The 13497-nt window shown below is 43.5% G+C and overlaps 1 protein-coding gene across 1 annotated transcript; it reads right to left on the bottom strand.

Moving 5' to 3' along the window:
- Positions 1–8874: 8874 nt before the first annotated feature.
- Positions 8875–12736, bottom strand: LOC108033003 (uncharacterized). Its single transcript, XM_017107128.3, has 5 exons — positions 12169–12736; positions 10811–11980; positions 9978–10732; positions 9552–9903; positions 8875–9425 (listed from the first exon to the last, which is right to left on the bottom strand). The coding sequence occupies exons 1-5, from the start codon at positions 12293–12295 to the stop codon at positions 9013–9015; spliced, it is 2817 nt and encodes a 938-aa protein (XP_016962617.1). The 5' UTR covers positions 12296–12736; the 3' UTR covers positions 8875–9012.
- Between the last annotated feature and the right edge of the window lie 761 nt (positions 12737–13497).

Raw genomic sequence — 13497 nt, 5'->3', positions numbered from 1 at the left:
ATCATTATCATATTGCTAAGCATCTGGAATATATTTAGGTATAAGTTTATTTAATTAATTTGAAAAAGGGAAAAGGAGAAGGAAGTGAGTGTAGAAATATCTATTTATTATGTAAATATTATTATTAATAAGTTGAAATTGTAATCAATATGTTGTTTGTTCTCTATGCAATAATAACGTTGGTTTTATGTGAATGATAATTTATTATCCCAATATAGTGGTTTTTGAAGATGCTTATATATTTTTACTGTTTTCTGACTCCGATTTTCGATCTTAGTCTCCAATATTAGGCAATTTAGAGCACTTCTCCGTTGTTTTAGAGATAATGTAAAAAACGCAATGGCTTCCGGTCTGCGGCGGCTTGAAGCTGCCTAATGCGAATTTGAAGTAGGCCAACATATGTTGTCATGTCTTGCCTGCACTAAATAAAATGCAACTTTTCGCCGGATTATGCGCATGTGAGCAGAACACGAAATGGCTTTTTTCTGTTATTTCGCTGTGGCAACTGTTTCTGCGTGCACTGAGAGAAATAATATTGAATTGGCACAATGGCGAAAATGTAGTTAAAAGCGTAATTAGTTGATATGTGAAGTTGGCTACCAGGATTTAAGCAAATATTTAAATACCCCCAAAATACACTCATGGCTAAAATTATAATTGACATTTTTTATTTTTAAGGAAATATAAAAATTGCTGTTTAATAATATCAGCCTTACCTTTTTTATTTTAATATCTATAAAAAATAATAATTTGTTGTATTTTTTTTATTACATTTAGGATCTCAGCATATCACAACCCAATTTTTGATTCTTAATATATATATCAGTATTAAATGCCATTTTGTATTGTCCCTATAAAACAGCCTAAATTATAGTTTCAATTTTTCGTATTATTAACTTAAGTAGCTTAGCATATAACAACCCATTTTTTGATTTTTAATAGATACAGAAAAAGCTGGTGAATAATACGAGTCTAAGTTCTCTGTTAAAATCAAAAACAGCTAAATTATAATTTTAATTTTAGCATAATTGTACTATTAAGTTTAGTGGTTTATCACATTGCAACCCTCCTTTTCGCTGCTATTTCAAATGAACATTTTCGCACTCTGCATGTGTTTGCCTGCAGCTTTTCACTTTATTCATGCATAAACTTGCCCGAGAAAGTTTTCGCGTGGCAAAAAGTTGCCACGGGATTTGCTTGGGTGCCGCCCCGAAGCCCCCTCCCGAAGAACCCCTGCTCCTGGACACATGCAAATAACATATCGATGCTGCTTTTTCAAATAAAACCCCCTCTCCTCCGCTCCCCTCCGCCCCTGCCCGCCGCCACGCCCCCTTCTGTGGCTTTCGCCTGTCGCCTGTTGTCCTAGAGGGGATTTAGTGGCATTGCCGGAACGTGCTGCTGCACATGCATCAATTTGGGCGCCACCGCAGCACCCGCTTCCCAGGCCCCTTTAACCCCCTCCTCCAGAGCGGGGCAAACACCCCTTAACCCCAGAAGCAGCGCTTTCCAGAGCCCCCACACGCACGTTAACCCGCAGTCTGCCCACGCGACATATAGGCGCTTCTTTACTCTACTTTCTGTTTTATTAACCCCGAAAATGCCATTCATTTTCAAGCCTGTCCCATTTTTATGAACTTTCTTTCAGTGTTAAAAAAATTTTAGATTTTAGATTTTGTTATGTATTTAAATTCCGTTTCCCAATCAATTCGAATTAAACAAAACAAGTTTTTTAACAAAAATAAATTGCAATACCTAATTTCTAGTGCAATTAAACGTTTTAAATTAATTCAAATTTAATTCTCCTTTTATATTAATTTTCTATCACTGTTAGATTATACAATAAAAATGTATATTTTAATTGCAGAATAAATACCTTGGATGCCTTGCACAATTTTAAAATATCTCAAGTTGAAGATCGCAGGGTTAAATGTAAATAGGGGCTCGAAAAAATGACGTGCGGGCTTTATAAATCATAAGTTGAACACAATGTTGCCCTGCATTTGATTTCTGTTGATTAAAAAGCCGCAAAATTAAATTTGATGCCATAAATCGTTGGCCCTTCCGGCCCCTCTGCCATAATTTATATAAATTTGTTTGCCATTCGGCCTGCAAATAATTGCGAAATGCCGGTCGACGAGAGAGTTTCATAAATTTACCTCGCCTTATTTATTATATTTATGACTCGTACCTATACTCACTCAATTTTGCTCTAGTTCATTTGAAAAAATACATAGTTAAGGTTGATTCAAAGTCGCATCTTATTTTATGGCATCTCTTCACAAAGCCAACAATTTCGATTTTGTAACTGGAAATATGATAATATTCTTCACCAACCTTACCTTTGCCTTAACTTTCGAGAATTTCGCCAGCATTATTTATTTATTTTAATTTTTATGCATTTTCGTGCGCCCCCATGGCTTTGATTACATAAATTGCGTATACGCAGTGTGTGCGCGGCTTTGTGGCCTCTCTCAGGTGTAACATGTGTGCCAAGGTGCAAAAAAGGAGAAAAAAGCTGAAATTGGCAAAAAAAGCACCGACTCAAGGCCAAAACACTTGACTAGAGCGAGATGGCACCACAGACAGTCAGACATGAATATGAATGGGCGTCGGCTGCGGGGGGCGGGGGCGGTTGGGCTTGGGGTTAAGGGGGCGTGGCAGGTGTGCGTGTGAACCGCCGAGGTGCAAAGCAGTTGCCACTTAAAAGGCGCTCAGAAAAAAGAAACTTCAAACAAACAGCAGCCAAAAAGCTTTGAAGGGTTCTTCCCTCTCTTTCTACAACCAACAGCCCCCCTAGGGCAGGGGCGGGGCGTGGCAGGCGCTTAGATATGAGCTGGGTTCGCATTGCTCTGGGCCATTGACAGTAAATCTGTTCCAGTCGACTTGCGGGAAAGTATGCAAAATGCAGAATGCAACAAAAAGTACGCCCTAAATGTGGCAAAAATAATATAAAACATATAAAACATGGAAAAAAGTATTATACTAAATTCTTAAGAAAACCTTATAAAATACAAGTGTGTTTAGAGCCAGTAATCAAAAAGTATCCACGAATATATAGTGCAAATACGCTTTTTACTCGTTCTATTGTAACTTTGACATTTTGTTTCTGTGGAAAACGTGCATGCACAAACACGCAAGGAATAAGGGCTGCGGTTGACAGACATCAGACAAATGTGAGACGACGAGATATGGCGGCAATCGGAGAAAATAAACAGAGTCCTGTAAAATATGCAAATTACTGATTCGATTGAGCACGACGACTTTGAGGTTCCATGGATGTATAAATGATACAAGTACACACATAAGTTGGAACAATTCAATTATCATAAATGCGGAAAATCTGTATTTATTACTTACAGCAGTGTGATTTAAGCGTTTACGGTAATTAATTTGAAAAGAAAAATTTTAAAAATGGTTTGGTGAGATATCAAAATAATTTTATATTTATATATAATAACTACGTTGTCAGATATTATTACCTGAACCTCAAAGCTTGGGCTTAGATTGATCCTTTGCTAGTTATTCCACATGATTTTGGAATATATTTTATGTTAGATTCATTTTAACAATATTTCCCCCATATTAAATAAATTTATGAAAGAATTTTAAAATCTTGGCCATTAAAAATTATATTTTACTTAAAAATTCTGGCAGCTGACTGAATTTTAAGCAAGCGCCCTTCCCTTTTTTGCCAACTGTCAACTTGGTTCCGCTCTGTTTTAAAATACATTTTTTACCTCGCGGGCGGCTCTGATTTATTTAAGAGATTTTAAATATTTAATTGCCGTCGGTCGGTTCACTGGCTGGCATTTATTATTAAAGATTCAAGCTAAAAGCTTAATGTTCGGCATTCATATTTAATTATTTTTTAATTTTGTTGTTCTTTCTGGGTTTTATTTGTTTTCCCCCCTCCTCGGAATATTTTCGGTTGCACTTTTTGTGCCTTTGAACTAAATTGCTCTCCCTTTCTCTCGGGCTTTCTCTTCCACTTTCTCCGCGTGCGTGTGAGTGTGCGGCACTGTGTGTGTCTGCCCACATTGTTGTTGCTGCTGCTTCTGCGGCTGCTCTGGCATCATTGCCACCGTCATCATCATCCCTGCCAGCAGCATCATCATCGTCGTCGTCGTCGCGGGCGCCTGGCAACCCTGACCTGAATTTAACTCTAAAATTTGTGCCAGCTCTGGTATTTCGCTTTTCCACTTTTTCCGCCCCTATTTCTGTGCGGCAAATCAGCAAGCGCGTGTGTGAGTGTTAATTTAATATTTGTTTGGGCAAAAAATAACAAATGGAAACAACCGAGCGGCCAGAAAGAGTTAATTTAAATTCTTCAAGTTAGTTGCACTTTGTAAGCATGAAAGGGGGCAAAGCAGGCAGAAGGGATTTCATTGTAAGGAAAGTAATGCGAAAATTACTTCAAAGGTATAATACTGGAATTCGGTTTGCTTACAAAACCATGGATATTTTTAAAGGGCTTAGAATGCAAGGCTTGTATTGCTGAAATATATAGTAACAATGTTTTTTAGAATAGTTTTTTGAAATGTTTTTCTTCTTCCTTTATCAAGAAGACTCCAGCGTTATATCAAGAAGAATTCTTAAGAATTTAAAAGAAACAAAAAAAGTAAGGTACATCTTCCAAATTCCTTCCTATATGCAGGTTTTTTCTGATTTTTAACCTAGAATATTACTTTTCCAGCATAATAAATAAATATCAATTTCTTAACTCCCTATATCAAGAAGAATCTGCTCCTAAAAATGTACATAAAACTGAAAAAAGTAAAACAAAATTCCTTCTTATATGAATTTTTCTGATCTAAAATCTAGATTCCTAGCTTGCCAGCATATAATAAGTAAATAGCAATGTCTTTAGCTCCCTATATCAAGAAGAAGCTGTTCCTAAAACTACAAACTACAAAAAACAGAAAAAAAGGTAGAGAACATTTTCAATATTCCATATTCGTATATGAGTGCTTTCATGATCTCTGATGCCATAACCTATCAAATAACAAAGACATATCTTCTACACCAAAATGACTGTGCACTTTACACCCCAAGGAAGTGCTGACATGACCCCATCGTAAACACGTCCGAGGAGCAACTCGGTTGGAGCAGTTCATTAATGAGTGACCAAGCGGTGTCATAAGCAGTTCATTAATTAGGGACTCGAACTCCCCCGAAAGCAAACAGTGCGGCATCCTTTTTCGTCCTGCATCCTGGTCGAACCTGTGACAGAAATTCCCCCGCACAGCGCTGAAGGAGCAGCTTAAACACAGCTCGGATCGCCAGCTCCTGGCATTTATGCTTTGTGCTCCTAGTTCTCCCCATTCCCACCAGCTCCTCCAGTGTTTCCCTGAGTTTTCCCTGGGACAAGGCCCCCTGCCATCCGTTCTCCCCAACCGTTTTCCGTTGGCCGTGCCAGTTCCAATCCCTTGTCAGGTATTTCAGCTTGTTGTTTGCTGCAGTTATGTGCTTAACTGCCACACACATCCAGCGGAGACGCCCCCTTCGAGTCCCTCGGCCAGTGGTAAAGGGCCATGTCAACTGGCATACGAAACCAATTTCCTTTTTATGGCAAATGAAATGAAAATTTGAAATGACCACAAAACCGGAGAGAGAAGGAAACTCTGCGAGATGGAGCGGAAAGCGGGAGGAGGTGCACTTGGAAAAAGGAATCCGGGAAAGTATCTCAGGCATCGGGAAATTAGAAAAGGTATATAACAGAGATCGATAAAGTCTTACACTCAGGATGTAGCTATAATACTCAACAAATCAATTTGTTATGGAGATAGTGCACTGGGAAAAGGGATCTGGGAAAAGTGACTCTAGGGACGGGAAATGATCGATATTATTTTCTCATCGATAGAATCGGTAGAACCGATAGATATTAAATAAAATTAAATTATTGTATTGTATGTTATACATAGCTGGTGAAATTACTATAGAGAAACATAACTCTACCTATAACTCCTCTTAAATAACTTTCCTTATCTGTTATATAGAGCTATTTATCATTATAATACTGGGAGAAAGAATCAAAAAATAAATTTATGTTCTTATAGATTTCTTCTAAATTTGTAATACTCTATTCTTGGGTTAAGCAAATAAAGAAACTGAAATAGTTGAATTAAAATCACTGGCAGCGTATTATTTATATTCTAATATTATAAAAAAAGGTATTTATAATTAGATTTCCTATATTACATATATTTTTTACTACTATCGAAATTCTCTTGGTACACTATATATATTTCTAGAGATTATTTGGCAGTGTGCGCTGGGGGACGGCACGGCGTCTCTGGAAGGTGGAAGAATATCTGCACAGGAAATGGGCACTCGGACGCGAGGCGACCTTGTACTGGAATGCTACCATGCTATCCGCTAACTGAGCACATATCTATGGGTCTCCTGCGATGAGGACCGACACATTAACGATGAAAAGTAGCAGAAATAACTGAATTAGCCATGCACCGACAGCTCAAGGAATTCCAGGGAACCCCTTCCCCCAAATGGTCGTGTATACACCACTCTGGGCGTCCGAACAGCTGCTGCCCCGTTTCCGAAGTTTACCCCACCTTACTTTTGGGGTCAACCGAGCAATCTACCCGCAGCGGCTTTGCGGTGGATTTATTTTATTGCCAAAACTGAGAAACCAACAAAAAGGCATGGCAAATGAGCAGTGAGTTCGAGTAAACAATCAGTTTTCGCTATGATAAATTCATAGCTGACAGTTTATATATAGTATTTGCTATGTGATGTGACATATATGATATATGATATGCTAATATGATAGGTAATAGTACATCCTTAATTAACAAAATATGTTTCACAATATTGATATTATTAGAATATTTAATTTGTTAGTTTCTATTTTTGTATTTTTACGGAAACCAAGGTTCCTCCTCATAGAGTATCACTAGATGAAGCAACAAAAACGCGCCCGAAAGCAGCTGAAATTGGGATAGGTTGCGGTAGCCCCGGCCAAGCTGCCTTTTTGTGCGGTTTCCGCTTTAATCCTTTCGCCTTTCCTAACTAACCTAACCAACTCAACTCCTGGCTGCTGTGTCCTTTTCGGGTGTCTTCTGTTCGGAAAGGCGGTGCGCAGCTCATAAAACGCCATACATATGCGCATTTCATTTGATTTGATTTAATTTTATTGCCGTTTATGTACGTTGCTGCTTGGCTGCTCTTTGTTGCCAAAAAAAAGGGGAAAAACAAACAAAATACAAAAAAAAAAGGGAAAGACAAAGCGAACAGGATATGCCACTTTGTGTTGGAATTAATTTAATTTGATTTTTATTTATTTATGCCAATGGAAATTGGTTTTTGTTTTGAGTCAAGCCAGCCAGGCGAGCCAATTTACAAAAGTCCCTGGCGAATGGCCCACATAAATGTAGTGGAAATGCGTACGAACTTTCCATATAGGACATCAATTAGGCTAAAAAGTTGGGGAGCATGGGAAATATTTTAGTTATTTGATTGTGATTTAGTTGTCATATGATTACATTTTTACATTTATCATTACCAATATTGTATAACTTTTTATATTAAAACAAAGTACTTGCAAGACTTTAACATAAGTATTGGCGTTTTAAGGGAAATATAATGTAAGGGAGGATTTTCCGAGTAGATAGGGATTCAAAAAATGATTAATTTAAGACTTGATTTTACGGTAACTAGTCTTCTTTTTTCCCCACTAGTCAATTGGTTGGTGATTCAACCAGCATTTCATTGGCTTTTTCAGCGCACCCATTGTACAACTGTCAATCTTTCGCCGGCCAAGTCAGTCAGCAAGTTAGCCTGGTTCACATGCTGAACTGCTTTGTGCCGGTGCCTCAGCCTGAGCCTATTTGTCTGCCAGTGTCTTCTGTTTTTCGGCTCTGTTTTTCTGGGTCTCCCAAGAAACGGAGTCCGGAGTCGAGTCCGTTTATATGGCCAGTCATGTGGCACGCATCATCATTTATCAAGCAACGCGGCAACAATTCGCAGGGCTGACAACAAGCCAAAAACCCTCCTCCAATCTTTCGGAACCCCTCAAATTCTCCCACCCCCAAAAGTCGTCGTCGCTTTCTTGTCGCTGTCGCTACTATATTCTCCCATTCCTTCACTTGGATTTTTCTTTGGTCTCCTGCGTTTCCGTCGGTTCTATATTGTTGTTGTCGACGCTTATCTTGGCCGTTTGACATTGATGTGCAGGGGTACAGTGGTCAACGCTTCAGGGAGATGATAATATTACCATAGATAATCAAGCTACGTAAGCTTACTATTAACCAATTCCCAACAAAGTGGTAAGGGAAGCCTTGAATTTTCCATTTACAATCAAAAATTGAGAAATTAGTTGATATAAATGTAAAATAAATATCAAAATATATTTTGATTTAAGACATCCTCTAAAACCATAAATCCTCTTTATTTGATACCATCATACAGTTCCTTAAAATAATATATTTAAAATTATCAAAACAATGGGTTCCACTGTAGCAGCGGCAACGTTTGTTGGTCCTGTCATGTAACGGTTAAATCTGCATGAAAAATTAATGCTGTGTTGTTGATACGGGAAAATGGTATGGGGAAAGTGGGTGCCGTACTGCGTATATCTGTGTCTGCGAGTTGTTGTGTGTCGAAATTAGCATTGGCTTGCGGTGGAACTCCGCAACATTTCCAAAAACATTTTCCGCTGGCCACTTTTCACATTTTTGTTTATTCAACCCATGCAGTTGGCTCTCTCGTTTGCTCCCTATTTTAGCATATTTTCAACAATTAAATATGGATTAAAATGTTTGATTGGTGCAGTAACTTTTTGGGAAAATGAATAATTCTTGTAACAAGTGTCAGGATCGCCTGACTACCTGAACTGGTATATAAATACAGCTTTAACAATCCTTTTTGCAGACTTTATTGTACCATAGGGCTGACCGTTACATTGGATTTATCTCTCTCCCTCCTTGGCGCTCTATTTCGTGAAAATTACCTCAGTAGTAGTGAAATGCGGGGCATGGCACGCTACACCGTGAACACTCAGTAGCTGGGACGCCACGGGGGATAGGGAAAATGAAACTGCCGCCGCTGCTGTGCCGACGCCGACTGCGACTGCGACTGCAACTGCAACTGCGACAGCGGCTCGTCTGCGTCGCGTCGCGGCAGCAGAGCTGCAGCTGCGCGGTTCACTGTTTCGCGCCGAAAGCCGAGCAGCGAGTTACCGCTACGCGAGTGCTGCTGCTGCGCTGCCAGCGTCAGCGCCGACCGTCGTGTCTTTGTTGTTCCTGTTCCTTCCGCTCCAGCCCGGCGTCCCGCTGCCCCACCTCCATCCCCTCTGCCCTCTCCTCCTGCCGTCGCCACTCCCTTCTTCGTTGTTTTTGTTGCCGTTCCCTTTTTGGCAGCGGACATTTGCGCAGTCCGCTTCGCTGTTAAGTGCTCGGTCGCGGGAGTCGCTGTTAGGAGTGAACAGAGGTGCTTTTTCATATAATGTAACCTTAAGAGAGTTCGATGTGTATGATTTTCTGAGGTTTTTTTAGGGTATTCTTTTATAGTCTTCAATGAGCACCTATTATGATTACCTGCCGCCTTCACCGACAGACCCTTAAATCCCTTTGGTTTCAGTTCCGATCCTTTTGCTTCTGGCTTGGCTGTTGGTAAGGCTCGAGTTCCAGCCCCCGCTTTGGATACTCCTTCATCCAAGGTGGGAGCTTTTCCTCCCGAATTGGCTGCTCTGCGCCTGGCCACAGCTCGATTGGTGGATCGATTGGTGTTTGGCATCGAACCTCGGTGGCTCTGCAGCTTGGGCGCCTGTTTTGGCTCCTCCGTCGGGGTATTTCTTTGGGATGGCTGCAGATGCTGCGCCTGCTGGTGCAGGATCTCCGCCTTGAGCATCTGCTGCTGGGTGCGGAAGGCACGCTTGTAGGCCGAAACCTGTCGAGGATATTGAATATATAAAATATTTTAGAGAAATACAGTAAGGGCGGCTGATTTAAGAGAATAACTACCTGCGAGGCACTCGCTACCAGCAGCTGATTGGCTCCTTTGCTCTGGGGAACTGAGGTCCTGTCCTCCTGCTTCTGATTTTTCTCCTGCTTCTTTTCCGGCTTTTTCTCGTGATGCGACTGTTTGGGAGGATGACCAGCAGGAAGGTCTGCCTCTTCGGGGGGCTGAAAGAAGGACCGATGGCTGGAGCGGCTCACCTGATTGTTGATCACCTTGGTCACCCGTGGCTTGTCCTCCAGGTTTTTCTGCAGCCTCACCAGCGACTTCTTCTTCTTGGGCTTATCCTTGACCTGGTCATTGACCTTGTCCTTGACTCTAGCCGGGAAATGGCTAAGAGGCAGGTCCTCGGACATCTGGTCATCCTCCTTGGACGCAGTCTGAAGACCTCTCTGCTGCAATTGCAGACGACGCACTGGTGCCACGGTGGCTCGACTGGACTCATCTGGGCCGGGAAGTGTTTGGGGAAACGGGCCTGAGCTGGCTTTACTGTGCTCCGAATTATATGTTGTAGGTCCTGAAGTTTCCAATCCCTTTAGCTTCTCAATGGAGCGTAATTTGTTCACCGTTCCTTTTGCCTTAGCGTTGGCGTTTCCCACCACATTTTGTTCAGCTATTGTTAAATTTGATCTTCTTGACCTGGGGTACTTGCATGGATCTTCTCCTGCAGCTGCATCCCAATCGCCCAAGGTTTCCTCTGAGCTCCTTGAATAACCGAAGTTGTCTTCCGACCTATTGACCAAATCGTCTGCGAAAGTTTCTAGGAAAACATTAGTTGGACATTTGGTAGTTACTGATCCCCAATAATCATTCAAAATATATATTTTTCATATCATACCTGCATTCCTCTCCAGAATTTGCGCCCAAGTGGCATTCAAAGTGCTGGGCTTGAAACTTGTTCTCGAGCTGCTGTCCAGGCTGGATCCCCGCGTGTTGCCCCCCAGTCCCCGAGGACCGAGAGGCGTTTCTGGTCGCGATACGGGTGCCAGGGACTCCATCAGCTGGACGGCTCCCGACTCCAGACTCTGGCTCCTCTGGCGAAAGTTGGCGTGCAGGACGTTGTGGAAGCCGAGCTGGCGCGGCTGTTGCCTCACCTCCAGGCGGCGCGTGGTGGTGTCCGTGCTGTCCTCTAGGCGACTCCTTGGCGTGCTTCTCTCCATGGGTCGCCTCTGACTCCGATTGAAGGCATAAGTGGCCACGGGTCCATCGGCGAACTGGATGTACTCGAACTGCTTGATGCGATCGCCCAAAGTCTGAAAGCGGAGGCGCGTCTCCGACGGTTGGCGGCCACTTCCGGTGACGTGGCTGCCGTTCCCGTTGCCGTTTCCGGTGCCTGGGGCTCCAGCGCTCAGTTGCTGACCCAGTTCCGTCCTGGCTCGGCTATCCTCCAGCTGAGTCAGCACCGAAATCCGCCGCTTGAGGGCTGCATCCACCGGCATCAGGGAGTCCGCCTCGCCGCGTGGAATTCCCATGGGCGTGGCCAGCGCCGACTTGGCCATGACCGCCATGTGGTGTTGCCGGCTCGGCGGCATCATCGCCCCGGATCGCAAACCAGGTGCCGTGGGCAGGGGAGGCAGGCTCATGGATCGGGCACTGAACATGCCCCCCATGTCCCCCAGTTGCGGTTCCTCCCTGGACTCCCTGCTCTTGTGCATGGACCTCTTCCGCTCCCTCCTGGCCTTGCTCTTCCTCAGCGATCCCACCATCAGCTCAGTGCGGGAGGAGCCACTGCTGCTACCGCTGGAGCAGCTCGAGCTGCCGGCCCTTCGCACGGAGCCCTGGCCATAAGCCGGGGGGTAGGCGCGAGCCGCCGAGAAGGACATGGAGCGAGGACGACTCGCCTGCATCATCGTGTACAGAAGCTGGCCGGAGTTGCTGTGGACCACCTTGTCGGCCTGCCGGACATGGGTGCGCGGATAGCTGTCGGCGGGACTGGGCACCGGCTCCGATCTCTTGAGCCTGCGCAAAGGGCCCACATTTTCGGTGCGCAGGCGTGGGTGGCGATTGTCTGAGGAGTGGTGATCGGGGTCACAAGGTGAGCAGGGTTATACAAAATTCACAGAGATATTTTAATCAGAACATTAATAGTCCTTTGCAAACTTATGATCCCAGGGAAACCCACAAAATTAACAATCCTTTACAATAGTTTCATGCCGAAAAACCCTTTAAGTCCCCACAGAGAACATCCTAACTTACGAGAACTGTAGCCGCGTTCGTAATACGTCCTGACGGCACTTTCGTAGAGCGCGCTGGTGTTGCGCAGAAACCAGGGCTGCATTCGCGTATTGACTCTGATCAGTCGGTTGAGCTGGTCGGGCTTCATCCTGGGTCCTTGGTGGACGGCTTAAGGGATGTCCAGTAGCAAACCCTGGTCCAAAAACGCTGACTTCCAATGCTCCGGCTATTGAGGCCCCCTCAGATGCGACGGTCGAATTTTGTGGACTAACTGCTGTTTGCTGTGCTTGACCTCGAATAATTTTGCTTTGAAAGTACACCGAATGGGGTAGAATATTTGAATTTTTATCTGCCTGTCGCTCAGACCACTTTTCAACTGCTCGGAATTTATTTGTTTAAAACGAATGACTTGGAAAAGCCGGGCGAAAATCTATGGAAACGTTAACTCGTTGTGGTGTCCTTAAACATGCCGGCGTGTGAAACGGTCTATGGCTTCCTGTATTTGGGGAAAAACACACACGAAACTCAAGTAGTGTTAACGTTAAAGCAAAGTAAAAATAAATGTTTAATTTAGGATCGTATCAAATTTTGACATGGCACTGGGAGGATGCTGAGTTAATCAATGTATCTATAAAATTGAACTATATATAGATAAAGGAGGGTTTTTCAATCAGTTTCTTAGAAAAGCAATCCAAAATCAAAGTGGAAGCAGGATTACGCGTAATGACTCTACTGCAGCGAATCCCTTTGTGAACAAGTTTTGGATTGGGGATTTCGTGTTTGGTCCTCGTAATCCGCGACACACTCCATCCGCTCCGTCCGACACGGGGCTGCCCACCTTAGTTGTACAATTATGTGTGTCTCAATCAAATTAGCCCACTCCGGCATACATAATGCACTCATACCCGGTCATTCGTTAGTCAACGTGGCTAATCCCACCGCCCATCGCCCATCTCCCGTCTCCGCTGGCCAACGAAAAACACCCATTTGACATTGATTTATCAGCGGCTGTCAAAGTGCCTACATCCGCACCGCCCACGCCCCGCCCCTCTCGCCATGTCCACGGGGCGTGGTCAAGGTAAAAATGTAATAATTAGCCGCAGTGATGTGATGATGTTCGGGGTCACCCTGCGCAGCCCCCGGTCCCTCGCCACCCCTCGTTAGCCATCCCCTGCCCTCCCGCTGGCCCGATTTTGAGCTTGGCCAGCAGCAATTTGTCAAAGTTTGGCCTGAAAAATGAATGCTGGTCGCCCGATGGGTGCACTCGGAGAAAATAGTGCTGCCAGAGAGCTTGCTAAAGTTTGCTAACCAACTGAAGAAAAAAAGAGTAAATTAGAATTTAACCTTAAG

This window comes from Drosophila biarmipes, chromosome X (assembly GCF_025231255.1).
Source record: "Drosophila biarmipes strain raj3 chromosome X, RU_DBia_V1.1, whole genome shotgun sequence".
Classification (NCBI taxonomy): domain Eukaryota; kingdom Metazoa; phylum Arthropoda; class Insecta; order Diptera; family Drosophilidae; genus Drosophila; species Drosophila biarmipes.
The sequence above is the reverse complement of the archived record's forward strand: the minus strand, read 5'-3'. Positions and strand labels throughout refer to the sequence as shown.

What these genes read in the sequence shown, in the direction of transcription:
- LOC108033003 (XM_017107128.3), bottom strand. Translation starts at nt 12,295, where the DNA reads ATGAAGCCCGACCAGCTCAACCGACTGATCAGAGTCAATACGCGAATG. An exon ending in AATTCTGGAGAGGAATGCAG is followed by an intron (nt 10,733 to 10,810) that starts GTATGATATGAA and finishes ATGTTTTCCTAG; the next exon opens with AAACTTTCGCAGACGATTTG. An exon ending in TCTGTCGGTGAAGGCGGCAG is followed by an intron (nt 9,426 to 9,551) that starts GTAATCATAATA and finishes CACTCCTAACAG; the next exon opens with CGACTCCCGCGACCGAGCAC.